This window comes from Sorex fumeus, unplaced genomic scaffold (genome assembly GCF_029834395.1).
Source record: "Sorex fumeus unplaced genomic scaffold, SorFum_2.1 ptg000110l, whole genome shotgun sequence".
In the NCBI taxonomy this organism is placed as follows: domain Eukaryota; kingdom Metazoa; phylum Chordata; class Mammalia; order Eulipotyphla; family Soricidae; genus Sorex; species Sorex fumeus.
Window position 1 is genome coordinate 3,089,230 of NW_026606167.1, and position 18,588 is coordinate 3,107,817.

The window sequence follows — 18,588 nt, forward strand, 5'->3', positions numbered from 1 at the left end:
ACATTTCTACATCTCTTTCCCACTCTCTCCTGTTTTAATTGCCATGTGGAGCAGAAGATCCTAATCTTTCTCTTCTGTCTTCCTAAAGGCACTCCCTTCATGTCTATTTGACATCTGGGTGGAAGAGTTTCCTGTAATGGGACAGACCGTGGCTGGGGGCTGCACTGGGCACCACCAGCATGCAGTTTCTACCCTGCTCCTGATCCCATCGCTCTCTCTCCCCTTCTTCTCCCCTGCAGTTTGCCCTGGAGAGATTCCTCGAGATGGCTGGGACCAACAGCAGCTTCCCAGAGGGCTTCATTCTGACGGGCGTGTCCGACCACCCCGAGCTGGAGATGATCTTCTTCGTGGTCATCCTCTTCTCTTACTTGCTGACCCTGATCGGGAACTTCACCATCATCCTGCTCTCTCGACTGGATCCCCGGCTGCACACGCCCATGTACTTCTTCCTCAGCAACCTCTCCTCCCTGGACCTCGCCTTCACCACGAGCTCTGTCCCGCAGATGCTCATCAACCTGTCGGGGCCAGACAAGACCATCAGCTACGGTGGCTGTGTGACCCAGCTCTACGTCTTCCTCTGGCTTGGGGCGACCGAGTGCATTCTGCTCGTGGTGATGGCCTTTGACCGTTACGTGGCGGTGTGCCGGCCCCTACACTATACCACCATCATGAACCCTGGGCTCTGCTGGCGGCTGGCTGTCGTGGCCTGGTTGGGAGGGCTGGGAAACTCTCTGATCCAATCCACGTTCACTCTGCAGCTCCCGCTGTGTGGGCACCGGAGGGTGGACAACTTCCTGTGCGAGGTGCCTGCCATGATCAAGCTGGCCTGCGGGGACACGCATCTCAATGAGGCCGTGCTCAACGGTGTCTGCACCTTCTTCACCGCGGTCCCACTGAGCGTCATCCTGGTCTCCTACTGCTACATCGCTCGGGCCGTGCTGAAGATCGGCTCCGCCGAGGGCCGCAGGAAGGCCTTCAACACGTGCCTCTCACACCTGCTGGTGGTCTTCCTCTTCTACGGCTCGGCCATCTACGGGTACCTGCTGCCTGCAAAGTCCAGCAACCAGGACCAGGGCAAGTTTATTTCCCTCTTCTACTCGGTCATCACGCCCATGGTCAACCCTCTCATCTACACTCTGCGGAACAAGGAAGTGAAGGGGGCACTGAGGAGGCTGCTGAGGAAGGGGAGGGAAGTCGGCTGAGGGGGGCTGTGCCATTCTCTGTGTCTCCAATCGTCGTGCACTGTCTCTCCTCCTCTCTCTGGCCACGGGGAAGGGGCAGACAGCCCCGCTGCAGCCAGCACCTTCTCCCTTCGACCCTTGACCATCGGGCACTGGTTAGTGTTATTGCAGATGCTCTGAACTGACTCCAGAAGATCCGAGTGTGGCTTCCAGAGAGACTGTGTGACTGGAGACTCGGAGCACAGAACTCGCTCATAGTCTCTGTTGTCCACAGGTTACTTAGTATGCCTGTATGTCTAGAGAATTCTGTGCTTTTCTGGAGAAAGTACCTCCACTTGCAGTATCTTACATAATGTTACTGTAATACCATAAAACTAAGCCAGGTATTATTAATCCCTAATGACTGTCCAAATAATTCTTTGTACTTGACCTGTCCCCTTTGTCCATCGCTCTTTTTTTTTTTTGCTTTTTGGGTCACACCCAGCAATGTTCAGGGGTTACTCCTGGCTCTGCACTCAGGAATCACTCCTGGCAGTGCTGGGGGACCATATGGGATGTCGGGGATCGAATCTGGGTTGGTCGCATGCAAGGCAAATCCCTACCCCCTGAATATCGCTCCAGCCCCTCTGTGTCTCTTTCTGAATCCCGTCTTTGAGGGCTGGAGAGACGACATAGTGACTAGGGTGCTCGCCGTGCATGCAGCTGACCCTGGTTTGATCCCTGCATTTGGTTCCCCAAGACTTGCCAAGAATAATTTTTTAGCACAGAGCCAGGAGTAAGACGTAAGCACTGCTGGGGGTGTCCCCAACACCCTCTTCCCTACCTTGGTAGAGTTTCATTGAAATAACTCCCAGAGTCCCAGTTGTCAAATTTACCACCAGAATTTGGCTATGGCAGTCTGGCGGGCAGACCAGGTGCACTACGAGTCTGTCGGCAAAGTTTTTTTTGGGGGGGTCACACCCAGCGATGAACAGGGGTTACTCCTGGTTCTGCACTCAGAAATTACTCCTGGTGGTGCTTGAGGGACCAATATGGGATGCTGGGAATCGAACCCGGGTCGGCCGCATGCAAGGCAAATGCCCTACCCGATGTGCCAGCACTCCAGCCCCAGTCAGTGAAGTTTTAGAGCTCAGGGAAAGCCTTCCAGCCATGAGGGGTTTTCCTGGCCTCAAGATCTAACACTTGGTCCTCCCCAACACTCTGGTACTGGAGTTAGAATGCTGGTCTGGTCCCCCCCATCAGTCAGTGGCACAGTTCTGTCCTAAGTGTGATTTTTCAAGCTGTATATCAGAGCAATGACCAACCGCCCCACTCAGTTCTTCGCCCTGTAAGTGAGGCTGAGCTCTATCTCCAGGACTGGCCAATTATGGACATCACCTTGATGACTGAATCCAAGTCCAGAGAGTTGTAGGCTCAAAGTGCTTAATCAGAACCCTCAGGCTAGATGAAGTTTGAAGGAAGTGACACATGACCAAACTCCTAAAGAGAAGAAAAGAATGCCAGCAGGGGCCAGACAATAGCACAGCAGGTAGGACGCTAGCCTCTCATGTGGCTGACCCAGGTCTGGTCTCTGGCATTCCATGTGGTTCCCTAAACACCAGCAGGAGCAATCCCTGAGTGCAGGAGTAACCCCTGAGCATTGCTGGATGTGGCCCCAAAACGAAGCAAAACAAAAATATGAAGTCAACATGACAAATGACCTGGCACCCGAGCTGCGCAGGAGGAAGAGAGCGGCTTGGAACGCCTTCAAGAGCGTCGAAGAAATAGCTAAGAGGATGAAGAACCTCCAGCTCCAGGCACATCTCTTTGATTCCACTGTTCTTCCTGCATTAACATATGCCTCAGAGACCTGGGCCCTGCGCAAACAAGATGAGAACGCTATTCGGGTCTCCCAAAGAGGAATTGAAAGGGCTATGCTTGGAATATCACGTTTCACTCAAATGAGAGAAAGAATCCGGAGTTCTAACATCCGTCGACGATCAAGGATCAGGGACGCTGTCTCGTTTGCCAAGGTGTCAAAAATCAGAAGGGCTGGTCACGTAATGAGATTTAAAGACGACTGCTGGACTAGAGCTGTTACGGACTGGATTCCACGGGATGTCAAAAGACCGCGTGGCTGCCCACCTACCAGATGGTCAGACTTCTTCGTCAAGATCATGAACGATCGGTTTGAGGCTCTTCATGTTCCCGGAGCGAACAGATGCCATTGGGCTACACTAGCACGCGACAGGGACAAATGGAGACGTTACTGGCGCCTGCTCGAGCAAATCAACGATTAACAGGAAGTCAAGTGATCAAGCAATGATTGCCAGATAGCACAGGGGCTGGAGCGATAGCACAGCGGGTAAGGCGTTTTCCTTGCACGCAGCCTACTGGGGTTCGATTCCTCCACCCCTCTTGGAGAGCCCAGCAAGCTTCCGAGAGTATCTCGCCCAAATGGCAAAACCTGGTAAGCTCCCCGTGACATATTCAATATGCCAAAAACAGTAACAGCAAATTTCACAATTCGCTGTGAGATGTTACTGGTGACCGCTCGAGCAAATCGATGAACAACGGAAGGACAGAGCAACAGTGCTACAATTGACTCATTTATTCATAACTACCAAGGAGACTGAATGGTCACTTCCTCTAGCTGTTGCATAACATTGGTTTGTCCTTGGTCTTCCCTCAGGACTCACATCACAGTGCTCTTGAGGCACATCAAATTCCATCAGGTTCTCCAGCTCTGGACAGTGCAGTCCTCTATCAACCAAGAATTGAGCAACAATTGGACATTTTGTAACAAACACTGCTCAGGGTTCAGAGGTGGGTTGAAATTTAAATTTTTTTGTATTTTGCAAACAGAAAAGAGGGAGATGTTGGATAACACTGGTTTGTCCTTGCTCCTCCTGCAGGGAGCTTAGATTTATTGAGTTACTCCCACCACAGTGCTCCCGAGGCACACCCAATTCCATCAGACACTAATAATCCTATATTACTTTCCTCTTTTCTTTATGTCCTTTGCAAGGTTTAGCAATGTCCTTTTTGTGTAGACAAAGGATGACAGTTGATGCTATGCTTTTGTAACATGGGAATTAATTGACTCCAAATAAGATTTACTCCTGCTAAGCTCCCCGTGATATGTTCGATATGCCAAAAACAGTAACAGCAAGTTTTGCAATTTTTTCCTCATATTTACCTGACTCAGTTGCCCTTACTTCCAAATACCCCCCAAAAGAGGGTTCTGGCGAGGGACTTGGGAAAACCCAGGGAAAATTGTAAGCTACCCTGGCATCAAAAAGGTACGAGTTAAGCACCATAAGAAATATAGTAGTTAAGAGCATGGTCATGAGGGACTGGAGTGATAGCAGAGCGGGTAGGGCATTTGCCTTGCACGCGGCTGACCCGGGTTCAATTCCCAGCATCCCATATGGTCCCCTGAGCACCACCAGGAGTGATTCCTGAGTGCAAAGCCAGGAGTAACCTCTGTGCACCACCAGGTGTGGCCCAAAAAGCCAAAAAAGAAAAAAAAAAGCACAGTCACAGAACAAACTTTGTCATGATTCAAAAAAGAAGTAACTGATGGACCATGCTGGGGTATCAGGCCCAAGCGCTGAGTCTGGATATATAACAAGATGTCCCCAGGAAGAGCTGCTCTTTGAGCTTAATATATCTCTTACTGTGTCCATACAAAATGACTAGAAATATTAGTAAGAAGTAAATTCAGTATAATTGTTTAAGTGGATTACTAGCTGAGAAAAGGAGAAAGCAGTACACCTTTACATGGAATCCCACCCTTGAGTGGATCTCCTAATAATCTAGAGTGCTGAACCCCCAGATGAGATTTTTGTCCCTGAGATAATCTCCTAGAACTTCCCCAGAAGGAGGGGATTTACATCTGTTTGTTGTTATGGCAATGTTCAAGCCCACCTATGTGTACCTCCCACCCTTCAGGATTTCTATATAAATACTCCATAAGAGAGAAGGAGGGGAAAAGAGAAATAAATGGAATAACCAGTCCCTGACTCCCTATCAGCCTGGGCCTGGTCCTCCATTCTCTTGTTCATTCCTTTGTCCCAGTTCCCTGCTCCTTGGTTTGCCTGTGGCCTTTGGCTGGCCTGGGGTGGTGGTTCTTGACCACCGAACACACGCATAACATGCCCACACTTTTTGAACTCACTAGCCAGCTCCTTTAGTGGCAAAAGAACTTGGGGGGAACAGGAAGAGACAGGTATTGTTCTTTTTGGATTCAGCACAATGGTCACATTTGAAATGCACATATTTAATTCCAGTCTCAAAAATGTACACAAAGCGGTAAAAATTTGAGGAAAAAAGTCAGGAATTGGGCTCATACAGCTCATACCTTACATATATGATACCCTGGGTTCCATAGTGGCACCAGAAAAAAAAATTATTGGTTTAGGAGCCAGAGAGATAGTACAGCAAGTAAGGTGTTTGCCTTGCATGCGGCTGACCAGGGCTCAATCCCCGGCATCCCATATGGTCCCTTTAATACTTCTAGGAGTGATTATTTAGTGCAGAGGGGGAGGGTATTTGCTTTGTACACATCCAGCTGGGGTTTGATCCCCAGAGCCCCATACGGTCCTCTAAGCACCACCAGGAGTGATTCCTGACCACAGAACCAGGAGTGATCCCTGAGCACTGTCCTGTGCCCCAACCCTCCCCACCCCGCTGAAGAGCAACTCCAGCTAGTGAGTGCATGCTCCTACCTGAGTTTTAACTGTCTTTCCAGGGGGGTTTGTTCCTCCATCTTTTGGGCTATATCCAGTGATACTCAGGGCTTCCTCCTGACTCCACTCAGGGGTCGCTCCTGGCATGCTCAGGGGACCATATAGAGTGCTGGGGATCAAACCCTGGTCAGCTTCATGCAAGACAAACCACTACCACCTGCTCTATCACTCCAGCCACCTGATGTTGGTATGTCTGAGTGGTCCAAGGAGGATGATTATAGAAGATAAAATGTCTGATTTAGCCACTTTGTATCTGTACATTATAGGCAAATATTTCCATGAATGAATTAAAAAACAAATTATTCTCCAATTCTGATATGTTTTTCCTAACCCATCTGGATTAGATGATGGGCAAGGGTTAAAAGTTCTAGTTCTTGGGGCTGGAGCAATAGCACAGCAGATGGGGCATTTGCCTTGCATGCGGCCGACCTAGGTTCGATTCTCAGCATCCCATATGGTCCCCTGAGCACCGCCAGGGGTAATTCCTGAGTGCAGAGCCAGGAGTAACCCCTGTGCATCACTGGATATGACCCAAAAAAAGAAAAAAAAAGTTCTAGTTCTTGATGTTCCTTTACAGTCCAGCATACTAGAAGATTGAGCAATTTGAAGGGTAGGAAAACACCTAAAAGTGCAAGCCCAGCAGTTTCCTCTCAGTTTCCTGGCACCAGACAATCCAGGAGTAAAGAGACTGAATCGACTGGAGGGAGCTCTCGATGGGGCATCCATCACCCTGCACCTGATGGCTGCTGCTCTGGGCGGGAATCCAGGACCAGTGCCGGCCCTGGTCGGCCATTCCTGACAGCTCAACTCTTCACCTTGGTCTGATTGCAGCCAGTCAGCCCCGGTTTCCTTCCTGGTTGCCTTCCCTGGCCCCATCAGCTGGCTCTCTGCAGTGTCACACCATGGCACCCTATTGGCACAGCTTTCATTTGTGGCCCCCTTGGAATATCCTGGGGCTGCCCAGGGGACCACATGGGCCCCATCTCCACCCAGCCTCCGAGTGTACACGGGCAGAAGCCCAGCCTGTGAAGTCTTAGACTTGTTCTCAAGGAGGGATGGGAGAAGTCCCAACTCTAGCATTGACGCTGGAGTTAAGTGCTCTTCACCAAAAGTTTAATTTTCTTCACAGGACGAAAAATAACTAGTTTTAAGCAATGGATTCAAGTTATCAATCAAATAACAAACTTTACTTCACTTTTGTTCTTTGTACAGCAGGACAGGTATCAATATCCTGCAACCAACAGCAGCCCCAAGTCCTGGACAAGAAAATACCCCTGCCCGACGTCGTTTCTTCATCTGGCACCTTACTTGGATAAATAAATGTTCTCTTTGCATGGGGCATCACCCAGCTCCTCTAGACTCCTTACATCCTGGGGCACAGCCGACTATTAAATGCTGGCACAAAAACTGTTCCATTTTTGGGCCCTGAGCAATAGTAGTGTAGGGCCTCTGCCTTGCACCTGCCTGCCCCGGCCGGATCCTCACATCCCATAGGGTCCCCCAGCCTCACTAGGAGTAATATGGGTGCAGAGCCAGAGGTAAGCTCTAACCTTCCCCCTCTTTAAAAAAAATGGGGGGGGGGGGGCTGGAGCAATAGCAATAGCACAGCGGCTAGGGCATTTGCCTTGCACGCGGCCAACCCGGGTTCGATTCCTAGCATCCCATGTGGTCCCCTGAGCACTGCCAGGGGGTGATTCCTGAGTGCAGAACCAGGAGTAACTCTGTGCATCGCCAGGTGTGACCCAAAAAGAAAAACAAACTCATTGTACATTGATCATCGATGATTCTACAACGATACGATGCTGGACAGGAGTCCGGCCCACTGCTCTGGGGTGAGGTGGGACGGATACTGCGGGCTCACAGGCCAGAGGGTCGGGCACGGGGCGCTGGAACCGAGACCGGCTCTGAGCAGCGCAGGTTGGCTGGGACGCAGGGTGGGAGCGAGGGGAGCCCCCGGCCCGACATATACCCGCAGCCCCTACTACCCACACTCGCTCTGCCCCCGGCCACAGTCCGCTTTGCTAGCACCCCTGCAGCGCCCCGCACGGCTTCGCTGACTGCGCAGGCGCTGGAGCCTGGCCTTGGACCACAACTCCCAAGTTGCACTGCGTTTGGCGCAGGAGCGTCACAGCCTGCAGCCAATCAGCGAAGGATAACGCCCTGGCGGAGCCAATCGCTTCGGGGAGAAGGCGGGCCTGTCCTGGCAACTCCGCAGCCAGTGGGCGTGTCTGCGCCCCGCGGCTTCGGCCCGGCTCCCGGCCTCAGCGCGGGGGGTCCTCGGACTGCAGGTGGGCGCGGGGCGCAGGCCCCGTCGCGGCCGTGTGGTCGCAGGAGCCGGGCCGGACTGGCTCCCGGGACCAGCGAGGGGAAGGGCCCAGGCGGGGCACCCGGGACCCCCGCAGCCCCGGCCTGGCGCGCGCCTCGGCGTGCGTGGGCGCACCTGCCTCGCGGGATCGATGCCCGCGGCTGGAACGTTCCCGGGGGCTGCAACTGCCGGGTCTGGCAGAGCCCGGGTGCTGATCACCGAGTTCCGCGCGTCCGCGGCGGCCCTCCCGGAGGCCCGCGCTCAGGCAGACCGTTGACTGGAACTGCTGCATCCGGGTGCCCAGGCTCCCGCCTGGCATCCTCGGGGGCGCCCGGGGCCATGGTCCCCCGGGCGTGATCGGGAAAGCTGCCGCCTGCGCCCCGGCATGGCAGCCAAGTTGGAGATCACTTTGAGCCCGCAGCCCCCCGCCCAGGCCCGCTCCGGGCAAGAGAGACGCATCGTCGCGAAGCTGGAGGCTCAGAGGGCGCCGCCGCCGCCGCCGCCCCCGGGAGCGGACCCCGACCCCGACCCCGACCCCGGCCCGGACCCCGAGCTCTCTCGGCGGAGCTTCAGGCAGTTTCGTTACCGGGAGGAGTCGGGCCCGCAGGAGGCGCTTTCCCGGCTGCAGCTGCTCTGCCGCCAGTGGCTGCGGCCTGAAGCGCACAGCAAGGAGCAGATTCTGGAGCTGCTGGTGCTGGAGCAGTTCCTCAACGTCCTGCCCCCTGACGTCCAGTTGTGGCTTCGGCAGCGGTGTCCCAGGAGCAGCAAGGAGGTGGTGGCCCTCGTGGAGGAGTTTCGCAGGGCGGCCAAGAAGCCCAAGCAGTGGGTGAGGAGGGACTGCGGGCAGTCATAGGGTTTGATTTTTTTTTTTTTTGGTCCCCATCTGATGCAGTTTAGGCTTTGGCGTCTTTTGGGAGGTTGGAGAGGCGAATTGGATGGTTTCGAGGGTTGCTTTGGGCTTCTGTCCAGGAGCCAGTTAATGTAACAGCCCTCCTAACGTCAAGAGAGTGGCGTTCTGCGGAGAAGTCGGATCCAAGGTGCTTCCTATTCCTTGATGAGCCTCAAGCACCTGGGAGAATCCTGCTGTCAGCTGTCCCCTTTCCGTTCCCTTGAAGTTTTCCTGCAGTTTTCTCAGCTGTACTGGCGGGGGTCTGATGCAGTGGAGCGCTGTCCTGCTGCCTTTGGGCCAGGCCGTCACAGTGCGGTTAACCAGTCTCAGGTCTCACTGGCAACTCAGACCCAAGCTAGGGCCCGTGGGCAGCAGCCCTATGCGTAGGAGATGGGCCAGGTGGGCAGTTAGGAGCCACACCCCGCAGAGCTCAGGGGCTGTTCCTGGCTCTGTTCAGGAGTCGCCCCAGAGATGTTTAGGGGGACATTTGTGATGCAGGTGATTGGGGTTGGCCGGAAGCAGTCGCTGGCAGCCAAGTGTCTCCCATATTACTGATCCGGCCTCGGAGCTGCACGGTTTCTAAGGGCCTCGCCACCTGCTTCCAGCAGAGAAGGGTGGGACCTGGTAGGCCCCCATCGGGACTGAGCCATATGCCAGATGTCCCATGTCTTTGGCTGCAGGCAAGGGACTGGCCTGTCACTCAGGAAACATCAGCCTTGTTGGGGACCTGCTGCCTGTCCCCTTCTGCAGTGTCTCTACCCCAGTCCACTGCCCGGCCGTTACACGGGATTTCCGGGGAAAAGGGTTGCTAAGAAGGCATGGGGTCGGCGCCAGTCCTCCTCCCTCTGTGTTCCGATGGGTGGGGCTTGTTTCTAGGTGGCCGTGTGTTTGGAAGGGCAGAAGGTGCTGTTGGAGAAAACTGGATCTCAGCTTGGAGAGCAGGAACTGCCGGACTTCCAGCTGCAGGCTCCTAGCGGATATCCCTGGGCTTGCCCCCTGGGGGAGCCCCTCCAGGCCGGATCACAGCACCCACTGAGCACCCGGGAAAAGGCGCTCCTGCAGGAACCAGCCCTCACTCTAGCCGGCACAGGTAAACACTCGCCCCTCTCCACAGCGCCCTTCCCCCCATCACAGCAGGTCGTGGTTTGGAAAAGGCAGCGCTCAGACACTGTTTCTCTTCTGCTTTTTGGTCCTTTGGGCCACACCTGTGCTCACACACAAGTGCTCAGGGCTTACTCCTGGCTCTGCACTCAGGGATCACTCCTTGCATGCTCAGGGCATTGTATGTGGTGCCAAGGATTGAACCCACATCAGCTGTATGCAAGGCAAATGCCCTACCCACTGTACTCTCCAGCACATTTTTTTTTGTTTTTGTTTTTCTGTGATGTTGTACGTAAGACAACATTTTGTTTTGTTTGGGGATCAGATCCAGCAGTGCTCAGGGACTCTTCCTGGCTCTGCACGCAGGAGTATTTCCCCAGCAACCCCTGCTGGGCCGTATGCAGTACCAGGAAAAGAAACAGGGCTGGACTTGGTGAGCACCTGAACCCCGGTGACCCCAAGGAATAGCAAATTTTTCATACCTAATAAATTCCTTAGGGTGGGAATGGTGTCATATCCAGTGTCTTCTGATCATTTTCTGTTAATCATTATTTGACAGTCCAGTTCATAAAGATCATGCTTCTCTTGTTTTAAATTTTTGTTGCTGTGGTTGAATCACCCTGTCACCATAAGATACAGTTACAGAGGATCATGCTTTTTGTTTTTGGGCCACATCCACTTGGCTCATTCTCAGGGATCACTCCTGGTGGGCTTGAGGGACTATGTGCGGTGCTGGGATTGAACCCAGGTCTGCCATGTTTCATCAGGGTCTGCCTTCAGAGCTGGACTTTTTCAGTGCAGTGGCCATGAGACACATGTAGGTATTTGAATTTTACCAGTGAGGATATAATTCATAGCACTGCACTCGTTGTTCATCAGTTTGCTTGAGCGGGCCCAGTAACGTCTCCATTGTGAGACTTGCTGTTACTGTGTTTGGCATATCGAATACATCACGGGTAGCTTGCCAGGCTTAGCTGTGTAGACGAGGTACATATTCTATGAAATTTACAATTTTTGTTATTATTATCATTTGTGGGGGCACACCCAGCAGTGCTCAGGGCTTACTCCGAGCTCTGGACTTTTCACATAAATGGGATCATGCGCTGTGTGGACTTCTGTGGTTGGCTCCTTTTATTTGATGATGTTCTCAAGGTTCACTCATGTTGTGGCATGCGTCAGTGCTTCATTTCTATTCAAAGCTGAGTGATAATTATTGTGTGGCTGTACCAGATGTCACTTATCCATCAGTTGGTTGACATTTGGGTTATTTCCATTTGGGGGCTGCTTTAATTAATGCCACTATGAACATTTGTGTGCGAGTTTTGTGTGGACACATTTTAATTTATTTGGGATTTATTTGGGCATATCTACATTAGAGTGGAATTGCTGGGTCATCTGGTAACTGTGTTTAACCTGTTGAGGAATTGCCAGACTGTTTCCCAAAGTAACCCAATGGGTTACAGACTGTACCTACAGCCTGTAAAGGCTGTAGTTTCTCCACACCCTTGTCAGTGCTTGTTGCTGTCAGTCTTCTTGGTGGCAGCTAAGTGATCTCACAGGTCTTTCCTTCCCTGATGGCTCACTTCACTGAACCTCATTTCCTGGGCAGATAGGTCAATTGTAAGTCTCTTTTGGAGAAGTGTCTACTCAGAGTCTTTGCTTATTTTTATTTATTGATTTATTTTTGCTTACTTTTAAATTGGATTAGTTTTTCCAGTGTTGAATTCTAAAATTATTTTTGTTGTTCTGCATATTAGGCTCTTTTTTTTTTTTCACGAGCATTTTCTCTAATATGATGGGTCTTTTCATTTTTCTTGATAGTGCTCTGACATGGAAACATTTGAAATTTTTTCTTTGTATTTGCGTCACACCTTGCAGTGTTTGGGGGCTATTCCCAGCTCTGTGCAGTGCTAGGGGATGCCAGGGATCAAACCCGGGTCAGCTATGTGCAAGGCAACACCTCCCTGCTGTGCTGTCACTCCAGCCCAGCTCATTCTTTCTGGATGTGGAGATCAAATTGCCTCAAAACCATTTATTGTAGGGTTGGGCCTTAGCTGGTAGTAGCTCAGAGGCTACTCTGGGCTCTGTGCTCAGGGGCCATTCCTTTCCTGGCAGTGCTCAAGGACCATGTGATACCAAGAATGGAGCTTGTGCCCCACATATGAAGCCCCACATCATTCTTTGTGCTGTCTGTCTGGCCCCAACACCATTTATTGGTACTATCCCTTTCTTATTGAATTGCTTGATAACCATTTTATAAATTAAATCTAATAGAATTGAAAGGATTGATCCTTTAAATTTGAATTAAATTAAAATTCAATCTCATAAATGGGAAGAAATTTCTTAGGGCTGAAATATATTTTTTTGTTTGTTTATTTTATTTGTTTTGTGGCCATACCCAGCAGTGCTCAGGGCTGACTCCTGGCTCTGTGCTCAGAGTTTCCTCCTGGCAGTGCTTGGGGGGATCATGAATTTCCAGTGACTGAACCCCAGGTTGGTCGTGTGCAAGGCCAGCACCTCCCCGCTGTGCTGTCTCTGGTCCCGGTGCATGCTTTGCCCTGGCTTCCGTCTCCAACTTGCAGGATCCCCTAACCACTGTTGGGAGTAGCTCCCAGAGCACCACTGGTGTGGCGAAACAAAACCAGTTCCCTGTCTCATCACATTCAAGTGCCCCCATTTCAAGTGCGCAAGAGCCATGTGTGGCTGTTGACTGTATTACTTGCTGTCGCACACACAGTAAGTCCTGCTGGATATTGTTACACTGGACCCTTTGACTTCTCCCCAAGCTGTCCCAGCTGCTTTAGTCACATGTTGGGGCGTTTCTGTAATCAGGACACATACTCAGCCCATGTTCCAGTTTGCAGGTACCTGGATGAGTCTCTCGGGTTCCCAGTGGGAGAGCGCACTTGGGGCCACCTCCATGCGTGTTTCATAAATCACCTGCTGAGGTTGATTCCAAGACCAAAAAATGAGACATTTCTTTCTAATTATAGAGGCCCCCAAACTGAACAATGACAACAAGGAAAATCCACAGCAGGAAGGGGCTAAAGGGGCAAAACCATGTGCAGTGTCAGCCAGCAGGGCAAGGGGCAGCGGTCTGCAGCGTCCCCAGAGTCCCAAGCCTAGAGGGGCAAACGGAAGTGAAGCCCACCTGTCACGGAGGCAGATCAGCGCCCCCAGAGCTCCAAAGCCATTTGTTCAATACCAGAGACTGTGCAGGGAGCTGGACTACTGCGGCAATGCCCTCAGTAGCCACGCTCTGCAGGAGCTGAAGCAGAGCAAAGGGAGTAGAAGGGGCTTGAGCAACCGTTGGCAGCATCCTGGCCACCAGCCCGTGCGCTCAGCCAAGAAACCTTACAAATGTGAGGACTGTGGGAAAAGCTTCACATGGAACTCAGAGCTGAAGAGACACAAGCGCATGCACACCGGGGAGAGGCCCTACTGCTGCGGGGAGTGTGGCAGCTGCTTTGGGCGCCAGTCCACCCTGAAGCTGCACCTGAGGATCCACACCGGGGAAAAGCCCTTCGAGTGCGGCCAGTGTGGGAAAAGCTTCCGCCAGAGCTCCAACTTTCACCAGCACTGCCGACTCCACCACCATGACTGAGCCACAGGGCTGCCCCTCTCACCCCTCCCCTGGCATGCAACTGTCCGAGATGTCTGCGTGCCCTCAAGCACTGATGGGAAGCTGATTGGCTCGGTCTGGGAACCGGGACAGGGTGAGAGACACCAGGGCTGGGAAGCGGGGCACCAAGAAGGGGCGTCTCTGTCGGAGAGGAAGACACGTTTGCTGAGGGACAAACAGGACGACCCTCAGCTGTCCCCCTATTTTATTTATTCTCTGAAATATATTTAAGCATATATTCTTTTTTAAAGCTCATCCTCTATTTATAACTATTTATACCACTTGCTGTCATACCTGACAATCTTTATCATGCACTTACTGCTTTAATAAAGACGAGAGATCCACCAGGATTCCAAGGCAATGAATTGGTTTATAAATTATCTGCTATTGTTACACTACTATGTCATGCCTGGCAGTTTCCCAAGGGACAGATGCAGGGACTGGAGTTACAGCACAGCTGGTAGGGCATTTGCCTTGCACACGGCTGACCTGGGTTTTGATTCCCAGCATCCCATATGGTCCCATGAGCACCGCCAGGAGTAATTCCTGAGTGCAGAGCCGGGAGTAACCCCTGTGTATCGCCAGGTGTGACCCAAAAGCAAAAAAAAAAGGATAGATATAGATGCAGTGAGATGGATTTGTTTGTGCACAGGGTTCCCAAGTGATCATAGCCCATGCTTTTGTATATACGAACATGCAGTCACATCTGCATACACAGTTGAGGAAATCCCACTAATATTCAAGCACCTTGATTTAGAAGAAGAAATCTCCAGAGCTTTCCCATCCCCCTGCCAAGAGACAGAGAGAAGCTTCAGTGAGTGTTGGGTGGAAAGGAGTCTGGAATTCTCACGCCTCTCCTTTCTCACTACATTGGTAGCTATGAGAATAGCAAAACTGGGGGTTTAGGGATGGGTTTGGTGGTCCTGGGCTTGATTCCCCAGTATCACACAGAAAAATTAGGGGCCCAAAGGATGGTTCAGGTGCTTACCCAGTGCTGTCCACGGGTGCTGATATAACCATGATCCCAAGCGAGGAGCATCCCGCAGACAGTGCCATGGCTTAGAATGTTCCAGGGCACGCCTGCAGCCTCAGCTCTTGCCTCAGTGCCTGAAGGATGTCTGGGATGAGGCCCACACAGAAATAATGAATAATTTAAAAAGCATTGTGATAAAAATATGTTCATATTATTTTAGTACATTTTCTTTAAAGCATCGAAATCCAATTTTCAAAAAGAATTTTTTTTCTTAAATTTTGGGTCATATCTGGTGATGCTCTGGCTCTGCACTCAGGAATTACTCCTGGCAGGGATTGGGGGGAACAATCTGGGGTGCTGGGGGTTGACTCTATTTTGAACTGCAATGTGAGGAAAGAACCCTACTTGCGCTACTGTTTCTCTAGCCCCTAGTTTTCAAATGTCTTAAACTGCCTAAAATAATTAGCCCTTCCACTTCCCCCCTTTCATTCAGTACAGTGTCTTCTGCTTTTATTTAGTTGGTAACATTAATTAGTACTTTTGCGTTTTATGGCTAACTAATATTTCATTGTATGGACAGACACATTTCGTTTCATGGGAATCGGTTGATCACCATTTGAACTGTTCCCACTTCTCTACTATTTTATTCGTCTTGTGCTAAGAGCATCCATTAAAACTTCCTACGAGTACAGTCTGTTTCAGCATCTCTCGGGTTTATCCTAGGAGTGGAATTGCTGGGGCAGATGTTAACTCTCAGTGTAACATTCAAGTCCTGCCAGGCGGTCTTCCACGGGGCAAGCACCATTTTACAGTTCCACACGTGTCAGAGTCCAGTTTCCTCACATTTTTGTCGGCCTTTGTGCTTCTGTCCTGTTGTTCCTGCTGGCGGGGGCTTGTGTCACTTTGACCATGATGTTGAGCCTCTCTCCACACGTTTGCTGCTCATTGGCACTTTGTGCCTTTCAGAAGGCAGGTAATTGATTTTGATTTGATTTTTCTACTCTTGGAGTTGTTCAGCAGAGTGGGAGCGGATGTCCTCTGTTGTACTAGAGCTCAGACCTCGGGTCTGAAAGCAGGTGTCACTGTCCCCGCCTCTCCCCGTGCAATGCAGTCTCTGCCTTTGTTGGACACTCCCTGCAGGCCCAGAGCTCAGCGTAACCTGTCTCTCTCTCCTCTCTCTTTCTCTGTCTCTCTCTCCAGTCTCTCTCCTCTCTTTCTCCGCCCTCTCTCTCCTCTGCCCCTACCCTCTCCCACTCTTCTCTTTCTTCCCCGCCTCTTTCTCTTCAGAAATTTCTTTCCAATTTCTTTGACCAGTGCTCAAACCCTTCCTCTCTCACTTCCAGTCCCAGGCAAGAGTAGAAAAGTGACAACCAGTGGAGGAGTTTCAGTCTTTCAATGCATAACTTTGAACCTCTTGCCAAGGGTCTAGTTCCTGTCCCCATATCCCCATAAATGTATTAAGCGACATGGTATGACTCTTCAATTACAAGCAAGAGCTCTGAGGCAGACAGAGGAAGGAGTGTGTGTGTGTGTGTGTGTGTGTGTGTGTGTGTGTGTGTTGGGGGAGAAGCTAGTCCAGGTAAAAGGATGTTATATTCACACGAGGAAGTTGGTGTATATGTGATGAAATCTGATGGACTGAAGATGCTGGAGAGACTATGAAGGCAAGAAACTGGGTGAAACTGGCAGGAGGTACTGCTGGGCAGGTCCCAAGTCATACTCAGTATTTGAACGTTACCCAAAACACAAGTGGAAGGTGTCAGGTTGGAGGCTGGCTACCTCATCAGATAAGAATGAGTGGGCACCTGGGGGTCTTTGCCAAACCTACGGGATTGCTGTCCAGGATGGAGACAGGATGTGGTCCCAGGAGAACATCACTGGGGTTTGTTCATTTGTTCGGGGTGCCTGGATAAATGAAGATCTCTCTTACACGTTTTGGTCGAGAAACTTGGGGAGCAGGAGAGGAGCAAGCGGGGCCGGTCACAAGGCAAGGCAGGGCTGGCTGGGCTCACAGAAGTGGTCAGCCAGCCCCTCACACTGTCCCGTAGTTGGTGACTCCAGCGGTGGGAGATCTGGGTTGCCCCGTAGAGCACTGTCCAGGAGAATGAGCCCTGGCCTGCAGGCCGGGCCGCTGGAGAAAGGACCGGAAGGGAGGTGGATTCAAGATGCGCCTCTTCACAGTGAGGCGGGCTGGGCATTTCCTGCCCCCTTTTCCCTATCTGTCCCTGAGCTCCACCAGGAGCGACCCCCGAGCACCACTGATTGTAGCCCCCAAAACAACAAAACACGGTTCACTGTTATCATCATAAAAAAGCATTTATTAGATGCCAAACTTGCTTATCAGGTACACAAAAACTTGCTCCCTCGAGCTGGTGTGGTGAGAATACAGCATAATACTGAGGCTTTAGCAGTGTGAGACCACATAGCACGAAGCGTATAAAGGAAAGACTGCAGCACGTTTTCATGGTTCTAAAACAGACTTGTCCTACTTCCTTTCTTTCTCAATTGAATGCAAAGACGGGGTGTGAAAAAAGACAGTACTAGTAGCTAAGAAAACTCGGTACTGATCAGACTGATGCGGATCGGTAGCTCATCTCTAAGACTAAAACAGACCAATAAACACAGAGATTAACGAAGATAGTCTCTTACACTTAAAAACGCAAAAAAAAAAAAAAAAAAAAAAAAAAAAAACCCTTTCCTTGCGTTGTGGAGAAACCCGCAGTGTCACTCTGTACGACACACCAGTCATCAGAACAGCACGAAGTCAAGGCTGCAAAATGGCACCTAATGTAAAAGGAGCCTTTAGTCTTAACCCCCTGAATTACTGAACTGGTAATTTTTCATCTGCAAGGGGGAGATAAAGGCAGACCATTCCTCATCACAGCTATTTGGAGTCCAGCTCTGATGAGAATGTGTCTCACAATTTCTAAAAGGACAAAATGTGAACTGTTGCCATCTGAATTCCAAAGCCATTACAGACCCTGAGGTTCCAGCAACACCTTTAGGACTGGATACACATTTCCATCACTTCACCAATAAAACCAAGCTATTTTGTGGAAGGCTTGATTTCTTCCGGGCGGAGTTTTCGCTCTGCACTGTGTCCATCCAGGTTGCAAAACAGTGACCCAGCAGCCTTTAGCAGTGACGTTCCTGCCTTTCATTCACTTCTCAGACTCAGTTTTATCCAGCAAGTGTGACGTGTCTGTAACTGCAGGTTGACGCCAAATGCGGATCTGTGCGTTGCCTCCTGATACTGCAGACAGAGGGGGACGCGCCTTGCGACAGCATGGAGCTCTGGCGCACACCGGCCTCTCCCGCGACTTCTCCAGCTTGAGTTACATCTGGCAAATGTGTATTGGTGCAAATGCAACACCTGAAAATATGCCTCGTTCACAATAACTGATACTCGGGGTTTTGTTTTTCAATGTACCTTTTTTCTCCATGCCAGTAACTAAGCGATGCCATACCAAAAAGGCATTTTTCTAATATTGTATATTAATTTTTTGTAATAAGTTTTTTTCCTCTAGTCCCTTATGGAGCTTTGGCATAATCTTCCAAAATCTAAGGGAGGGGGGGATAAAAAGTAAAAACCAAGGTTAACTGCGAAAAAGTCTTAAGGAGTGGTGAGAACCCAGACTGCGGAGTAGACTGGCATTTACCTCGCCCCTACCCGCATCCTTGCCAAGGCCAAAGGCAAAGGGTGCCGAGCTGCTTGTTCTCATCTCTGGGGCCTCGAGTGGTGAGTCTTTCCAATTTCTTCCCTGGCCTGAAATTCTCCCTTGGTTCT

The 18,588-nt window shown here is 50.9% G+C and overlaps 2 protein-coding genes across 2 annotated transcripts; both read left to right on the forward strand.

Annotated features, from left to right (window-relative positions):
• The first annotated feature begins 253 nt into the window (after window positions 1–253).
• LOC130042807 (olfactory receptor 2C1) lies at window positions 254–1,202 on the forward strand. Its single transcript, XM_056135012.1, has one exon. The coding sequence runs from the start codon at window positions 264–266 to the stop codon at window positions 1,200–1,202; it is 939 nt and encodes a 312-aa protein (XP_055990987.1). The 5' UTR covers window positions 254–263.
• A 7,313-nt stretch (window positions 1,203–8,515) lies between these two features.
• ZNF174 (zinc finger protein 174) lies at window positions 8,516–14,176 on the forward strand. Its single transcript, XM_056135007.1, has 3 exons — window positions 8,516–9,042; window positions 9,982–10,195; window positions 13,200–14,176. The coding sequence occupies exons 1-3, from the start codon at window positions 8,602–8,604 to the stop codon at window positions 13,808–13,810; spliced, it is 1,266 nt and encodes a 421-aa protein (XP_055990982.1). The 5' UTR covers window positions 8,516–8,601; the 3' UTR covers window positions 13,811–14,176.
• The last annotated feature ends 4,412 nt before the right edge of the window (window positions 14,177–18,588 follow it).

What these genes read in the sequence shown, in the direction of transcription:
- LOC130042807 (XM_056135012.1), top strand. Translation starts at nt 264, where the DNA reads ATGGCTGGGACCAACAGCAGCTTCCCAGAGGGCTTCATTCTGACGGGC.
- ZNF174 (XM_056135007.1), top strand. Translation starts at nt 8,602, where the DNA reads ATGGCAGCCAAGTTGGAGATCACTTTGAGCCCGCAGCCCCCCGCCCAG. An exon ending in CCAAGAAGCCCAAGCAGTGG is followed by an intron (nt 9,043 to 9,981) that starts GTGAGGAGGGAC and finishes GCTTGTTTCTAG; the next exon opens with GTGGCCGTGTGTTTGGAAGG. An exon ending in CCTCACTCTAGCCGGCACAG is followed by an intron (nt 10,196 to 13,199) that starts GTAAACACTCGC and finishes TTCTAATTATAG; the next exon opens with AGGCCCCCAAACTGAACAAT.